The sequence below is a fragment of the Rhamphochromis sp. 'chilingali' genome (assembly GCF_963969265.1).
Source record: "Rhamphochromis sp. 'chilingali' genome assembly, chromosome: 20".
NCBI lineage: Eukaryota > Metazoa > Chordata > Actinopteri > Cichliformes > Cichlidae > Rhamphochromis > Rhamphochromis sp. 'chilingali'.
In genome coordinates this window covers 1,234,115-1,252,500 of record NC_137947.1, presented here as the reverse complement: position 1 = coordinate 1,252,500, position 18,386 = coordinate 1,234,115, and the positions used below count along the sequence as shown (strand labels likewise).

The 18,386-nt window shown below is 43.0% G+C and overlaps 1 protein-coding gene across 2 annotated transcripts in view; it reads left to right on the top strand.

Annotated features, from left to right (window-relative positions):
• The window catches only part of zswim8 (zinc finger, SWIM-type containing 8), a 67,166-nt gene that overhangs the window by 28,862 nt on the left and 19,918 nt on the right, over positions 1-18,386 (top strand). For both annotated transcript variants that reach the window (XM_080869821.1, XM_080869822.1), the window contains exons 12-20: positions 80-259; positions 2,051-2,234; positions 2,790-2,888; positions 3,038-3,162; positions 4,745-5,066; positions 6,037-6,183; positions 11,321-11,543; positions 12,808-13,097; positions 13,197-13,420. In XM_080869821.1, the coding sequence (XP_080725947.1) occupies positions 80-259; positions 2,051-2,234; positions 2,790-2,888; positions 3,038-3,162; positions 4,745-5,066; positions 6,037-6,183; positions 11,321-11,543; positions 12,808-13,097; positions 13,197-13,420 (1,794 nt within the window). The remainder of the gene's footprint in view (positions 1-79; positions 260-2,050; positions 2,235-2,789; positions 2,889-3,037; positions 3,163-4,744; positions 5,067-6,036; positions 6,184-11,320; positions 11,544-12,807; positions 13,098-13,196; positions 13,421-18,386) is intronic.

Here is an 18,386-nt window from a genome sequence, read left to right as displayed (position 1 = left end):
CCTCTGATACACTGTCTGCCTTCCAATCTCATCAATCATCATCCTAAAATTACTGTCATTGCCTGTTTGTTGGATTTAGGGAAAGAAGAGCAAGGTGTCAACCACCCGCCAGACACAGGTAGCCACTAAGACACTGTCAAAAGCTGCCTTCCTCCTGACAGTTCTCAGTGAGCGACTGGAACTCCATAATCTGGCCTTCAACACTGGCATGTTCTCACTGGAACTCCAGAGACCACCAGCATCTACCAAAGCTCTAGAGGTGTTATTCTCTCTCTCTCTCTCTTACTTACTCACAACACACACAAGTTGCTCCCAATGTGTTCATCAAAGTGTGAATATGTGTCAGTGTTGGATGGAAAGCACATTTTCGTTGAACAAAAATTTAAAATTAAAACTTAATGAAAGTGCTCCAGTAGAGTACAACAGTCCTATATGCAGCAGTTCATTTACCTTAGCCTTATTCTTTTATCTTGCACTTAACCTACAAAACATCTTAAAAGTTGAATGAATTGGCAGGTTGTAGAATTTGGTTTACAAGTGTTCAATGCAAAATATTGCAGTTTTCCCAAATTTGGGTTTGTTTGTTTTTTACATCAGGATGCAATAATACTCATAGTCATAATAAAATGATATCTGGTTGATAACTGCCAGAGATTGTAACATATAGGGTAATATATGGTCTGACAGACCTGCTCTGTCTGGCCACCTTGTTCGTGGAGTTGAATCAGTCTGTTAGAGAGGGTGCTCCTCTGGCAGCAGAGGGTAGTCAGGATTATAGGTGACAAATGACAGTGTTCAGTGACATCCTTTCTACCACAGCTTCAAACGTGCAGTCTGCAGCTACTTGACATTGCCAACCTTCTTGACATTATTCAGTCAGTTGGTGTCACCAGCTCCAGTGCCACGCCTCCAGCAGACCACAGCAAAATGTACTGCGCTCGCCACAACTTCGAAAATATTATTTTATTTGTCAATAATTATAATATAAGACATTGTACTGTTAATGTGATTTTAGTCATATACAGTATGCTTAACTGTGGGTAAAGAGAGAGAAATCATGGTTATGTAAAGTACTGAATCAAAGTGCCCAAAAGTTGATTGTGTTCATCTGGACGTAGCTTTTCAGTGGGAGAAACGTTTCGTCACTCATCCAAGTGACTTCTTCAGTCTCAGCTGACTGCAGGTTTCCAGCCTTATAAACAGCACATTTGCATAATAATTGAAACTAGCACCACTAGAATTCCCATCTCGCCCCTGTGGGCGGTTTATCCTTCAAGCTCGGGTCCTCTACCAGAGGCCTGGGAGCTTGAGGATCCTGCGCAGTATCTTAGCTGTTCCCAGGACTGCGCTCTTCTTGACAGAGATCTCCGATGTTGTTCCCGGGATCTGCTGGAGCCACTCGCCTAGCTTGGGAGCCACCGCACCGAGTACTCCAATTACCACGGGGACCACCGTTACCTTCACCCTCCACATCCTCTCCAGCTCTTCTCTGAGCCCTTGGTATTTCTCCAGCTTCTCGTGTTCCTTCTTCCTGATGTTGCTGTCATTCGGGACCACTACATCGATCACTACGGCCGTCTTCTTCTGTTTGTCTACCACCACTATGTCCGGTTGGTTAGCCACCACCATTTTGTCCGTCTGTATCTGGAAGTCCCACAGGATCTTAGCTCGGTCATTCTCCACCACCCTTGGGGGCATCTCCCATTTTGACCTCGGGACTTCCAGGTTATACTCAGCACAGATGTTCCTGTACACTATGCTACACCACTTGGTTATGGCGTTCCATGTATGCCCTGCCTGCTAGCATCTTTCACCCTGCTGTTATGTGCTTGATTGTGTCAGGGGCATCTTTACACAGCCTGCACCTGGGGTCTTGCCTGGTGTGATAGACCCCAGCCTCTATGGATCTTGTACTCAGAGCTTGTTTTGGGGAAAAATTCTCATCAACATTAGGACCAAATTAACTTACAAAGTTTAGCTTTTAAAACAAAAGGGATATATATTTATGTAAATGTATCATATGCATATTGTATGTGTCTGGACTAATCAGGTGAAGCTGGCCTACCAGGAGTCAGAGGTGGTTGCTCTGTTGAAGAAGATCCCTCTGGGTCTGATAGAGATGTCCGCCATCAGAGAGCGAGCAGAGCAGCTCCGGGATGGAAACTTTTGTGATTACAGACCTGTGCTACCTCTCATGTTGGCCAGCTTCATCTTCGATGTACTGTGTACCCCAGGTATGCACCGGTAATCTTTATTTTAATGGTGGTTTTCATGTGTTTCACTTGAAATAGTCAAAGCAATTCTAGTTTTCTTGTCATATGTGTTTAGGATGTAAACACAACCATGCCATTGTCTCATGGCTGCTTGCCCAAAGAAGATCAGATATTTTCTTAAAAGTGTCAATCAAATCCTTATACTAAGGTTTTAGTTTTATTATATGTATTCAGCTTTTTTTTGCTTTTATTTGACAGTTGCGATGGACACAGAAATGATGGGAAATTGTTAATCGCTTAAACAGGATTTTTAACTTGATTCAAATACAATAAAATAAAAATAAATAATACAAGACTAAAGAATTCTAAGTATTCTGTTAAATTGCCTTTAACTATGTAATATGAAAGTGAATATCTCTTGGCCACCAGCTTTATTTGTAGTGTACTGAACGTTGAAGCTTTGTGTTGAATGAATGAAGAAGCTCATATTGTCTTTTTTGGAACAGACTGAGGAATTTTAAGGGAGATTGACTGAATTTATGTCCCTTTCACTTTTCTCCATACTGTTTTGTGCAGTTGTGTCTCCAACGGGTTCCCGTCCACCAAGCCGCAACCGCAACAATGAGATGCCTGGAGATGAGGAGCTGGGTTTTGAGGCTGCTGTTGCTGCACTTGGTAAATTTATTCACCAATTGATTGGTTTCGTTCCTCTCAGTGTTTATCAGTATCTTCTTCTCCATCCTCACTACTTGTTTTCCTGCTCACTGTTTCTCACAAATGTTCAATTGTAACCTTTGTTTTGTGTCCACCCTCTGTGACTGCAGGTATGAAAACCACAGTCAGCGAGGCAGAGCATCCTCTGCTATGTGAAGGAACTAGACGAGTGAAGGGTGACCTGGCCCTGGCTCTCATGATCACCTATAAGGACGACCAGAGCAAGCTCAAGAAGGTAACAGCTACATTATAGTATTTCAGAACATGTACAGAAGATGTCCCGTCCAACCGCATATCAATTCTACACCTGTTACAGTCACAGAATTTGACTGTAACAGGCCAGTTTATTCATTTAATACATTTTTTTTTAAAACAAAGAAAGAAAATAGTGCAAAGTAATTCATTGACCAGTAACTGGATGTAACTGGAAAAGACTATACTAATTAAAAGGTGAGTGGTTCGATCCCCAGCTCCTTCTGTCTGAACGTCCAAGTTTCCTTAGGCAAAATACTAATTGCTCAAATTGTGTAAAAAAGTGAGTGAGTGCTTTTAAGCACGTAATACAGGCCTTTCACACAGGAGCTGCTCTCTGAAACACATTCATGTCTATTTCTTGCACAGTGAAGGAAAGCTTCACTTTGCTTGTCTGAGTCCGGTAAACACTGGCACAGGTTAACATGCATCTGGTTGGTTAACATCTGTCCTCTCTGTCCAAAATGTGAACATTGGCATCCTCGAAAGAGTGACCTTTATCCTTAAGATGCAGATGGACTGCTGAGTCTTGTCCTGTGGAGGTGGCTCTTCTGTGTTGTGCCATGCGCTTGTGAAGTGGCTGTTTGCTCTCTCCGATGTAGAGGTCTGGGCATTCCTCGCTGCACTGTACAGCATACACCACATTCTTAACAATGTGGTGTATGCTGTACAGTGCAGAGAGGACAGACGGTTTGAAAGAGGAGTGAAAGAAGCATCTATGTCCACTGTGAGCGACCATCTTTGAACAGAGGCGGGGGTTTACGACACCAACTCTCTGCCATCTTTAAAGAAGTCCAGACGCTTTTCTTTGCAAGCTCCTTTGACCCATGGAGGAGAGCTATAGATGGTCAGACAGTTGTGTTCTTACATTGAGTCTGACGTTTGATTACTTTGCTAACAAGTTTAACAGGATATTTCCATTCTCAGGTGTCTGATACCCTTCGACACTCATCAAAAGAATTTTCATCTCTTCTTTCTTTCTCTGATAATGATATTAGGCAATTAATTAGTACAAAGAATGTTAGATGTACATCTTTTTTGGGTACAATAACATTGGCTCAGGAGCTAGACCAGGTCACTGATCTAAATGGTGGTGGTTCAATCCCTGGCTCCCCTTAGTCTGCATGCCAAATATCCGGAGCAAGATATTAACCCCAAGTTGCTAATGGTAGTACTTAAATGGCAGACAGTGCTTGTGTGAATGGGTGAATCTGGCATGTTGTATAGAGCGCTTGTAGTACTCCAGAAAAGTAGAAAAGTGCTAAATAAGAATCAGTCCAGGCCATTACAAGGTTCTACTTGTATAAGGTAGGTAAGGATTTTCCTTGGAGTAAATTGTGACTATCACCAGATAATGTTCACACAACTAGATAGAAGTATGTAAAGATGTGCTTTAACCAAGCACATTGATTGAACGCACCCATCTAAGATTTTTCTGATTTCCACACTTTGGTATTTCATGTTGCTCATGTGGATTTCTGTTGTAGGGTGTATGCAAAGTGTAAGTGTTTTCTTACTCTCTGTATCAATGTGTTCTCTCTTTCCTGTCCACCCTCCATGCTCAGATATTGGATAAGCTATTGGACAGAGAGAGTCAGACCCACAAGCCCCAAACTCTAAGCTCCTTCTACTCAAGCAAGCCAGCAGCTGGCAGTCAGCGTAGTCCATCCAAACATACATCCTCCAGCCACAGTGGAGTGGGTGGGGCCACAGGAGTGGTCTCCAAACATGCTACGTCATCTTCCTCAGCATCTACTTTGGTGGCTTCATCCTCAAGCTCTTCCTCTGCTCTGACAATTGGCGGAGAGGGGGTGGCTCCTCAGGCTGATCTGAACCCAGTGCCAAATAACACAGCAGGGGAGAGTGCCGCTGAGACCAGGGAGCATGGTAAGAACCCCATTACCACGTCTCTTGGTTTCCACCTTTGTGTTCTTGTCATTCTCCAGGCACAAACATCCACTTGTTTTAGGTTTTTCCGCATGTTCACTATAACTATATTAAAAAAAAAAGTATAAAAGCTGTAAACAAGTGCTGCATGCATTTCACACACACACACACACACACACACACACACACACACACACACACACACACACACACAGCCACAGACCAGTACATACTTACTTGTCTGTGTACGGTCAGAACCAGCAAACTCTTTCAGCAGTTAGGTCGCTGGTTGCTAGTCCACCACTGTTCCTTCCTTGGACCACTTCTGATAGGTTCTGACCACTGCAGACCAGGAACACCCCACAAGAGCTGCAGTTTTGGAGATGTTCTAACCCAGTCATCTTAGCATCATAATTTGGTCCTTGGCAAACTTAGAATAGAATGGAATAGAATAGCCCTTTGTCATTGTACATATACAACAAATCTGTGGGTGCTCCACCCGACTACTACCCAAGAAATATGGATAACAAAACAGTAATATAAATAACATAAACCATGGTATACATAACAAAGTCTAAATATGAATAACGGAACAGAAAGACTGAAATCTAAATAACAAAAGGAATAAAAAGCACACTGTATAATAAAGTGCACACAGTAAAAATGAGGCTGTGTAGTTACAAGGTGGCTTGAGTGTAGTACAAAAGACTTCAGTGGAGTTCAGTAGTGGCATTTGGATGTTGTACACAGTCAGGTTTGAGTTTCCTGAAGGATGAGTGTTACTCAGGACCATGTGTCAGAGTGAATGAGAGTGTGTGGTGGGGAATGGAGATCTGTGGCTGTTTGCTGTCCTAAACTTGCTAAAAACCTTTTTCTGCTTCTACCACATCAAAATGTTCAACTGCTCCCCGGCCGTGTGCGCGTGCATGTGTGTGTAAAGAGATCTCATGATCTGTCCTCGCTTTTTCAGATGGGCCTTCATCTTCAAGTGACCAGCAGAATGACATCGCTTCATTTAAGGAGGCCACAGTGCCCAGTCGGTTGGCACTGGGGGCACGCTGTGGATATAGTCAACGCTGCTGGGGCTCACCTGTACGGCAGAAGAAAAAACACACTGGTACAGTGTTACTAATATTAAGACTGCTATTATTATCTATACTTTTTTACGCCGAATACTGCTTTCATTTGTTCGGAAAAAATGTTGCTTTATGAGATGGGTACTTTTGATTATTGGCCTATTTAATATGTATAAGTGGTACTTTTTTCAGGCCTTAAACCTTACTGAAATACTCCACACTCTTATGTTATTTATATATGTGTGTGTATGTGTATATATATTAGGGGTGCAACGATACACAAAATTCACGGTTCGATACTTTGGTGTCACGGTTCGATATTTTTTCGATATAAAAAAAATGGTCATGCCTTTTTAATTTGTCATTTATTAAAATTATAAATATATATTTTAACTCAAAAGTACAGTTTTTAAATTTAATGTTGCTGAAACAACAAAATAATAAAAAATAAATAAATCGATGATCGAGAAATCACTCATCTTTGGAAAAGAGAGTTTATTACAGAGAAATGGCTCTTTCCAAAATAAAAGCTATACTATCCGCTTCTTCTGGGCTATATTCTCAGCAGCATACTAAACATATCAGGTCCCCATAAGGAGAATCCTGTGCTAACGGCTGTCTAAATGACTCGGGTAAAGTTTGTAGCATGCGTGCTTGTTGTTTTTGTCTGCTTCCACTTGTCTTTGCACTAGGATGATGTCGGCATAAATGTGCAGTCATATTCGTTGTGTTCCCACTAGTGCTGTCAGCTAGGGCTGGGCCATATTATACCGTTCACGGTAATACCGGTATAATGTTAGGCAACGATAGGAAAATGAAATATCGCGATAGAATATGAGTAAAACGCGCATGCGCAGTGCCTTTGTTTTCATACGCACATGGCCGATTGTTGAGTGAAACAGATGAACCAGAATTGGTTTGTAAAAATGGTGCAACTTCAGTGATGTGGAACTGGTTTGGTGTTTGTCCATCAGATACACGACAAAGCACATTTTTTTGCAGAACATACAAGCGGCCGTCATTATTGTCGTATTTGTCGGACTAAGATGCTCTTAAATCTGGGAGTAATCTGGGTCCTAAACTCCGTATACTTCAGGTCAAACAACACTGCAGCATCACTGAGAGTTAAAAACTGTCTAAATTCTTTCATCTTTAATAAAACGATCAGCATTGCTGCTTTACCAGGTGTAACTATGAAGTTTAACTTCCAGGCATCCATGAAAACAAAATGTATTACATTTAACGGAGTTAGAAGTTAGCAGGAAGCTAGCGGAAGTTAGCTCGCTAGTTTCGCTAGTTACCTAAGCATGATATTGCATGTTCTGACTGATATTTCTGAAAAAAATCAAACGTACAGCTCTGTTATCACTTCCAACATAAATGAAGACAGGAAACTAAACAGCAGTGACGTTTGTAGGGTTACTGAAGTTGGGCTAGCTGGTATATAATGATGTGCTACGTGATCGCTAGCGACACAGCTATGTTAGCATAACATAAACAGTGAAGCTGGAGGACGAACACTAACGCTTTTCCACTTATAAAAGTTAACGTGAAGGTTCCTCATGGTTAGAGACAAATGCAATCGCATGGCAGGATGCTGTAAACGGACCAAACTTCAGTCAGGAGAACAACTGAGATAATCCATCCACAATACGAGGTCAGTCATTAATATACTGCAACAACATGGGAATAGAGCAGCTGCCAGAGAATTCAACATTAATGAATCAATGGTACAAAAGTGGAGGAAGCAAGAAGAATAAAATTTGATTCATCTGACTGCTTTGTTTCGCTTAATGTTTCACTGCTACACCTCTTTCCGGGATGCGTACAAAGCCCAATCCGGAGGGCGGTGCACTGTTGGACGGACCAATCGGAGTCTGCGCTGCGGGACTGTTTTGATCACGCGGACTGGGAAATGTTTCACGTGGCTGCTAGGGACATTGATGAATACACAGACTCAGTCTGCGGATTTATCAGGAAATGCGTGGAAGATGTCGTCCCATCCAGAACAGTTAAATCCTTCCCAAATCAAAAACCCTGGATTAACAGAGATGTTCGCGCGGCACTGGCGGCACGGAACACCGCTTTTGCCTCCGCGAACACATCGGACTACAAACACGCACATTACCAACTCCGGAAGATGATCAAAGCAGCCAAACGTGAGTACAGGGACAGGGTGGAGCAACAGTTTGACAACCCTCGGAGTATGTGGCAGGGACTAAACACGATCACAGACTTTAGAGGGAAAACCAGCACACCGCAGACCACGGCCTCTCTGTGTGAGGATCTAAACGTATTCTACGCTAGATTCGACACAGCGAACACCATGAGACCGGACAGTGTGCGCACCGCGGATGACGTCAGTGCGCACACTGTGTCTGAGGAGGATGTGCGGAGGTGCTTCAGGAAGGTGAACGCATGCAAAGCTACTGGTCCGGACGGGATTCCCGGCCGCGTCCTCAAGTCATGCGCGGCTCAGCTGGCTGGAGTGTTCACGCACATCTTCAACCTTTCCCTCTCTCTGTCTGTAGTCCCAGCCTGCTTCAAAATGGCCACCATCGTCCCTGTACCCAAATCCTCCACCATCTCCTCATTGAACGACTGGCGACCTGTAGCCCTGACCCCCATCGTAAGCAAATGCTTCGAGAAGCTGGTCAGGGACTTCATCTGCTCTGCACTACCCGACTCACTGGACCCTCTACAGTTCGCATACCGCCACAACAGGTCCACTGATGATGCCATAGCCCTGACACTACACACTGCCCTGTCACACCTGGAGAAGAGAGACACGTATGTGAGGATGCTGTTTGTAGATTACAGCTCAGCATTCAATACCATCGTTCCCTCGAAGCTGGACAGGAAACTGCAGGATCTAGGACTGAGCAGCTCCCTCTGCAGCTGGATCCTTAGCTTCCTGTCTGACAGACGCCAAGTGGTCAGACTGGGCAGCATCACCTCATCCCCCATCACACTGAACACTGGTGCTCCACAGGGGTGTGTACTGAGCCCTCTCCTGTACTCACTCTACACCTACGACTGCACAGCCACTAACAACTCCAACATCATTGTGAAGTTTGCGGACGACACTACAGTGGTGGGTCTTATCACCAATGGTGATGAGACGGCTTACAGGGAGGAGGTCAGCGCCCTGACCCACTGGTGTCAAGACAACCATCTCACCCTCAACGTCGCAAAGACAAAGGAGTTGATAGTGGACTTCCGGAGGTGCAGAGAAGTACACACCCCCATCACCATCAACGGCGCTGCTGTGGAGAGAGTGAGCAGCTTCCGCTTCCTTGGTGTACATCTGGCTGAGGATCTTACGTGGTCAGTACACACAAACAAAACAGTGAAGAAGGCGCAGCAGCGCCTCTTCTTTCTCAGGAGACTGAAAAGATTCGGCATGAGCCCCCGCATCCTCAGGACCTTCTATCACTGTGCCATTGAGAGCATCCTCACTGGATGCATCACCACCTGGTATGGCAACAGCACCACCTACAACTGCAAAGCTCTCCAGCGAGTAGTGCGGTGCTCTGAACGGATAATTGGAGGTGAGCTTCCCTCCCTCCAAGACATCTACAGGAAGCGGTGCCTGAGGAAAGCGGGGAGGATCATCAAGGACTCCAGTCACCCCAGCCATAAACTGTTCAGACTACTTCCATCAGGAAGGAGGTTCTGCAGCATCCGATCCCGTACCAGCAGACTGAGAGACAGCTTTTTCCATCAGGCCATCAGACTGCTGAACACTTCATAGACACCTCAGCTTCACTACTGGAACTTTAACATTATGCACTCCATACTGTACAGTAATGCCACTGTTTTGCACATGTCTCACTCTGTATATTTTATTTTATTTATTTTATATATTTTATTTATTGTTTACTCTATTTAATTTGTAAAATATGTGTACACACACACACACACACACACGTAGAAAAATATTTAGTATACACATCCAGAAATGCATATACTATTATATATTGTACATATATTTATTAGTTTCAGATGTAGCCATTCTTGTATTTTGCTTGTTTACATTATTGTATTTTGCACAACTCTGTTGCTTGTGAAGCTCGCACACAAGAATTTCACTCACATGTGCTGTACCAATGTACCTGCACATGTGATGTGACAATAAAAGTGATTTGATTTGATTTTGATTTGAATGTGCCTTGTAGTCCTGTGCACCTTATGGTCCGAAAAATACGTACTGCACACTGCAGTTTAATGTTGCAAAGCACCTCTTTTTAACTTCAGTGGATATTATACATGGTTATGCTCAGGAAATGCCTTTTGGTTAAACTTTCAGCAAGGAATTTGCATTTGCACTGTTACATTTTTATAAAGCTTTAATGTACATAAAAACCAGCTTCTTGTTTAAGTGAAAATAAATGGAAGGTTGTCTTTTTGCGCTAGTAATGTTGTGGAGTTGTATTTTGTCTCGCATCAATTATATCGTCAGTTATATCGTTATCGCAAATTTTCAAATATATATCGTGATAAATATTTTTGGCCATATTGCCCTGCTCTACTGTCAGCGTTTAATCTCATTAAAATGACATTAACACCACAACGCGGCAAATCTCCATTAACGAGCTACCGCGGATCGCCCCGTGCGTGGGGCTGGACGGCATCAACACGTTAACAAGCTAACTGCGCTAACGCACTAGTTCCCATCAATTGAGCATTGCGTGGCACATCTGACATACTGTTTTACTTTAGTCCATGGCACGTTTACCATCAGGGTCATGCTTCACATGAAAACCAAGATAGTTCCAAACGCCAGATCTGAATGAGGGTGGGGGAGGTTTGGGTAGCGTTGAGGCAGTTGCCATGTTGCAACGAGCTTAGCTTCTGTCTTGCTAGCTTGCGCTGCGCTCAGTGGATCTGCGCTCGACAGTGCAGCCTAGGCGGAGTAGTCGAGCACAGATCCACTGAGCGCTCAACACAGACAACATCGTCAGAAGAAAAGTTGATAAATAAATTAAAATTTTGTTCGATACATATGCGTACCGAACCGAAAGCACTGTATCGAACGGTTCAATATCGATACGAGTATCGTTGCACCCCTAATATATATGTATATGTATATGTGTATATATATGTATATGTATGTATATATTCATATGTGTATACATACACATCAAACAGGACTGGATGTTGATTTTTTTTCGACAGGTATGGCGAGTATTGATAGCAGTGCTCCAGAGACCACCTCAGACAGTTCTCCTACTCTCAGTCGGCGGCCAATGCGGAGCGGCTGGGCAGCAGCGTCTTGGGGGCGGGGTCAGGACAGCGACAGCATCAGTAGTTCATCATCTGATTCTTTAGGCTCCTCCTCCTCCAGTGGCTCTCGCAGAGCAGGAGGTGGGGCCAGAGCCAAGAGCACGGACACAAGCAGGTAAACTTACACATGTTTATATTGGGTGCATACTGAGTATGAGATGTATGCAAAAGATAACTAAAGCTTTGCATTTCTTTAGTTGAATCTCTGAAAAGCACCAATAAAATGATTCCCAACAAGCTATCAGGCAAAAACTCTGCATGTGTAGTCATGCTGGGCAGTGGGGGTGTTTTGTTTTGTTTTTGTTTTGTTTTGTTTTTTTGTTTCTTTGTTTGTTTATGTTTTTTTAATTGAGGAAAGTTGGTGCACAAAAGAAGATGTGGGAGGCCTAAAAAATATCTACAGAAGGATAATCCATAAGAAATAAGAAAAAGAGAGGTCCAGAAAGGACCTGACACAAGACCCGAGGGATGCATTTAGCCCTCCAGTTGGTCTATGTACTGTTCACTGAAACCTCATTAGAACTGGTCTTAGTGAGTTATGGTGGCTGTCAAGAAACCCAAATTTGACATTTTTGGATCAAATTATTATTAAATTCAATCCAGTTTTATTTATATAGTGCCAAATCACAGCAAAAGTTGACTCAAGGCACTTTATATTCTAAGGTAGACAGATAATACAGAGAAATGGATGTTCAGCTGCCTGCCAGTTAGAAATAAGGGGAGGAAGACTGGACAACATGTGGAGGAGAGTCAGAGATTAATAATAACTAATGATTAAACACAAGAAATGCCCAGTGCATCATGGGAAGCCCCCAGCAGCCTAGGCCTATTGCAGCATAACTAAAGGACTAAGGCTCACCTGATCCAGCCCTAACTATATGCTTTAGCAAAAAGGAAAGTTTTAAGTCTAATCTGAAAAGTAAACGCTCTTTTGAGGGTATGCGATAGTATGAGGTCTTTAAGATAATATTGGTCTCATATTATTCAAGACCTTGTATACGAGGAGAAGCATTTTAAATTTGATTCTGGATTGAATAGGGAGCCAATGAAGCCATAATTATGCTCTCTGTTTCTAATTCCTGTCAGTACTCTCACTACAGAATTTTGGATCAACTGTAAACTTTTCAGGGAGGGATAAACTAGTTCTTGAGTGTTATTGCGCAAATGCAAAACAGCAGTCTTACATATTTGTTTAATGTACACATTGATGGACCTAACGGGATCAAAAAACTCATACTGCCCGATAGATTTAATACTATTTAATACTACTACAAAATAAAATTAAAGAAGTAAAGAGCTTTGGTTACATAGTGGAAATCCACAGTTTGTGTATCTATTTTAATTAATATTAATTAATTTTTCATAAATTCTTTGTTTAGGTACAAAGGACGACGTCCTGAGTGTCATGCCCCCCATGTCCCCAATCAGCCCTCAGAAGCAGCAGCTCACTTTTACTTTGAACTGGCTAAGACTGTGCTGATCAAAGCTGGAGGAAACTCCTCCACCTCCATTTTCACTCAGCCCTCAGCCAGTGGGGGGCACCAAGGTCCACATAGAAACCTGCACCTATGTGCCTTTGAGATTGGCCTGTATGCTCTTGGCCTCCACAATTTCGTTTCACCTAACTGGTTGTCCAGGACCTATTCCTCCCACGTGTCCTGGATCACGGGTGAGCAGAAGTGTGGCTGAAGGAAAAAGATAATGGCCCACGTTTAATGGCCCACGTTAGTCACTTACTTTTCCTCCTGTGTCCTTTTTTTGTTTTCAGGCCAAGCCATGGAAATCGGCAGTGCTGCCCTCAACATTTTGGTGGAATGTTGGGATGGTCACCTGACCCCTCCAGAGGTGGCATCCCTTGCGGACCGAGCATCGCGAGCAAGGGACCCCAACATGGTTCGGGCAGCAGCAGAGCTGGCCTTGAGCTGCTTGCCTCATGCTCATGCCCTCAATCCTAATGAAATCCAAAGAGCTTTGGTGCAGTGTAAAGAGCAGGTACTATGGGAGGGGGTTTGCACAGTAACTTTCCACTAAAGGTTTAAGGCATGTCTAGTAAACAGACAGGCAAGATTATAAGTTAGACTCAGTGTTGGGTAAGTTACTTTAAAATAGTAACTTAGTTACATTACTAGTTACTTCTCTCAAAAGTAACTCAGTTACTTCAAGTTACTCGTTACTTTCAAAGTAACTAGTTACTAGGGAAAGTAACTTTGGTTTTACTCAGAATTCTCTTGTTAATGTGTTTCTTCCATAACTTTGCCAGTCTTCTAGCTTGCTTACTTGCCACAAGTGCACTGTGCTACCTACCAATAGAAAGGAAAAGATAATGTGCATATTTCCACGAGAGAAATCCCACGCCTGGACCGTCATTGACTGCTGCCATGATTCTAGGCTACGTCACAGCGTCATGTGCGCCTTTTACATCCAACACAAAAACTGCAGTCGTGGTGCTTTTGATTGTACTCAGAACTCGGAAATTCTGCCTTCTGAATAGGAAGATGTAGGTAACACCAGACTGCAGATGAGCTGCATACAGGGCTGGACTGGGACAGAAAATTGGCCCGGGCATTTTGACTAGAGACCGGCCCACCATTATAGGAAAAATCATAAAGCCTTTGAATGAAAACAAACGCTGTTGTGACAGTGATGTTCACTGTTCTGATGGTATATATGCATCAATCTATCAATCGTTTGTTGTAAGATTCAGATAATTATTTTTTAAAAGTGAGACATTTTAAATGAGAATAAGAAAGAAAAGTATTTCCTTGTGCCCCCCTCTCCCTGTTAATGCCCTACCTGCCCCCTGGCAACACTTTGCTAGACCCGCCCCTGCACAGTTACCAGCTGTCAGCTACCTAAAAAAGGACCCTGGTGTTATTTGTCTCTCAGAAACAGTTCATAACTTCCCTTCAACTCATTCATGTCACCTAAACCTGTTTCTCCATCACCTGTTCAGCTCTGATGATTCAGTAAGGACATCTCCTGGTTTCATCTTCATGTTTCCCTCTCACCAGATAACCAAACCATATCATGACCAGCAGCTTTACAGCTGTGGCTCCAGCAAACATCAGCTGATAGTAGAAATTAATATTAAATAAATTCTAACAACAGCTGATCAAGCTTGAACGTGCTGCTGTTGTTTAGCGCGACATCCGCTGGTTTCCTCTTTCTGGCACAAAGTGAGCGATAAACAAACAAGAGAGAAAAGCCGATCAGCTGATCATTGATCAGTTTTCATGATTGAAGTAGAAACAGGAGAGGGAGGGGGGAGAATGAGAGAAGAAGAGGCAGCTGTGCAGCATAAACACAGAATAACTGCAGCTTTGTGCCTTTTTCATTGCAGCTGAATTACGGGACAAACTGTTCATTTTCACCTCAATAAGAAACGCGTAATATTTTCTCTGAATACCAGACGGGACGGTTGGCAACTCTAATAACTTATGAGCAAAATAAAGTGCAACATCATTAACATCATAGCACCACCCAGCTGTATAGAAACTCCGTCATGCTAGCTAGCACGCAGTACGGAAAAAGTCCGAATAACGAAAATAAACTCCACCTAAACTTGGTTCATATCTGACCCAGAGAGACTGCAGGTCATAACTTCTTACCTGAAGTTCAGTTCACACTTGGACCGGCGGCCGCCTCGGGTCTCTTTTCCTTCTGCGTCCCCTTTCCTTCATCCACCTGCTGGCCTCCACCACTTGCTAATGTTACTGAATCTGTGGAAGCTCCGCGACAGCCACCACACGAAGTAACGAGTAACGACCCTATCTAAATCCCAGTAACGACTAACGCGTTCCTGATTTTGGCATAATAACTAGTTACCGTGCTCGTTACCACAATAATAACGTAGTTACTGTAACGCGTTACTTAATAACGCATTAGTCCCAACACTGGTTAGACTGTTACTAATTCTAACTGTTATAACTTGTTTATTTTATTTAAAAGGGACAGATTATACTGATTAACATGACTAGAGATCCATAACTAGTTTAGACAATTATAGAATTGTTTTTTAACTTTAATTTGATTTTCATTAATTGCATTGCATTAAGTGATTAGAAATTGCAACCATTTCTAGACCGCCATCTTTAGACCATTTAATGGTTTTTCTTTATTTTTTATTATTTTTCACATTTTCTTACATGTAATTCCTCCTTTGACTCCTTAGTCCATTTCTTCGTGGTTTTAATCTCAGACTTAGACGTTCTTTCTGTAAGTAGCTATAAGGTGAAGCAGACAGTGATCAGAGAGTCCATGAGCTGCACAGGGAACAGCACAGAGGGTGGTCTAGTAGTTTAGCATCCCTGGTGGAACACTTAATCTGTTGTCTGCATTTTGGAAGTTCATGGGTGAGGTTTGCACTGTAAAAATCCCTAGAAATAATGCTCAGGCAAGATGTTTTTTTCTCTCCTTGTTGGCTATCTGGTCAACAAGCTGATTTTGAGCCTCTGACACACAGGCTTGTGGTGGGATGTAAACACCGACCACAATGAATGAAGAGAATTCCCTCTGTAAATAAAAAGGTTTGTAGTTCATAAAGAAAGACTCCAGGTGAGGGCTACGTCACTTTCCTCAGAGTGTGACTGCACACTAGCCTTTACTGATTTAGAAGCAGATTCCACCACCTCTTGTTTTTCCTGAGAGCTCCACGCTTTAGTCCACTGGGAAAAAACCCCTGAAGTCTGGCATCCGAAGAGCAGAGGCAGAGGAGTTTTTTACAAGTTCACTCATTTTATTTGCCAGTGATCGGATGTTCACCAGGTGTATAGATGGGAGTGAGGCATGCTGACATAGTTTGATGAGTCATCGTCAATGAAAACCAGGGGAAAAAAAATATAGACATGACTGTCCAATGTTTAACACTAGGAAGGCCCAGAGCCCAGCCATTTGGCTTTTCTACCTTTAAAACCCGGAGAGCAGCCAAATGGCTGGTAGGCTTTTAGCTAAGCTTTAGCTTCAGGCAAGTGGAAGCTAAATTGGCTAGTCATTCATATGTAAATTGGGTTGTTACCTGGGAATTCTGGAGGGAGGGGAGTGGGGGTGTGTGGATGAGGGGGTGGGGGAGCTGCTAAAAGCGGTGAGCTTCCTTTTGTTTCATCTTGATGCATTCTCAATCATCCAGGGAAACAAATCTCCAAAAGTCACCAACTTGGAGTGTTTCAGTTTGCCATCTTAGGGAGAAATCAACACACATGGGTGTATGTCCTTTGTTGCTGAGATTTATTGATAAAAACAGTACAAAAAATCAACCATTTGTACACATTTTTACAAATAATTATAAAAAGTGAGTGAGTACATTTCAACATTTTCAGCAATCACTCACAATCCTGGCACTGCCATGGTATCTGTAGTCTGCATTTACCTTGGCTTGGCTTCCTGATCAATTGTCCACTACCAAAAGGAAGCCAAGCCCTGCCACCCTTTACAACAAAACAAGGTGTGATCACATTGATGCCACAATGGACGACTGATCAATGCTCCACTACCAAAAGGAAGCCAAGCCCTGCCACCCTTTACAACAAAACAAGGTGTGATCACATTGATGCCACAATGGACGACTGATCAATGCTCCACTACCAAAAGGAAGCCAAGCCCTGCCACCCTTTACAACAAAACAAGGTGTGATCACATTGATGCCACAATGGACGACTGATCAATGCTCCACTACCAAAAGGAAGCCAAGCCCTGCCACCCTTTACAACAAAACAAGGTGTGATCACATTGATGCCACAATGGACGACTGATCAATGCTCCACTACCAAAAGGAAGCCAAGCCCTGCCACCCTTTACAACAAAACAAGGTGTGATCACATTGATGCCACAATGGACGACTGATCAATGCTCCACTACCAAAAGGAAGCCAAGCCCTGCCACCCTTTACAACAAAACAAGGTGTGATCACATTGATGCCACAATGGACGACTGATCAATGCTCCACTACCAAAAGGAAGCCAAGCCCTGCCACCCTTTACAACAAAACAAGGTGTGATCACAGGGCTTGGCTTCCTTTTGGTAGTGGACAATTGATCAGGAAGCCAAGCCAAGGTAAATGCAGACTACAGATACCATGGCAGTGCCAGGATTGTGAGTGATTGCTGAAAATGTTGAAATGTACTCACTCACTTTTTATAATTATTTGTAAAAATGTGTACAAATGGTTGATTTTTTGTACTGTTTTTATCAATAAATCTCAGCAACAAAGGACATACACCCATGTGTGTTGATTTCTCCCTAAGATGGCAAACTGAAACACTCCAAGTTGGTGACTTTTGGAGATTTGTTTCCCTGGATGATTGAGAATGCATCAAGATGAAACAAAAGGAAGCTCACCGCTTTTAGCAGCTCCCCCACCCCCTCATCCACACACCCCCACTCCCCTCCCTCCAGAATTCCCAGGTAACAACCCAATTTACATATGAATGACTAGCCAATTTAGCTTCCACTTGCCTGAAGCTAAAGCTTAGCTAAAAGCCTACCAGCCATTTGGCTGGTGGCGGGTTTTAAAGGTAGAAAGGTAGAAGCCTGGGCCTTCCTAGTGTTAAGAGTTCATCTCTGCAAAAGTGACAGGAGGATAGCAGCAAAAACACTGAGTACACTCACAGAAATCAGCAACGCTGATTTTTTTTTTTCCCTGGGGTGGCTGTAGCTGAGGAGGTGGAGCACATCATTGGCTGATGAAGTTGGTGGTTCCCTCAGTCTGCATTGCCAAATATTGTTGTGCATTGCCAAGTTGCTCTCTGAAGCATCCATCGGAGTATGAATGTGTGTGAATGTTGGTTTGAGAAAACAGTGTAGAAATAAGAAGCATATATCCCTGTACCCTTCAGAATTTATCCTGATCCTTCTATCAGTACTCATATCATCATTAAACACAAGTAAGCCAGTTCAACAGACAGGCATACGTGCCCATGCCATGTCATTCCCTCCACCAGTGAAAGAGTATGTTTTACCCTAT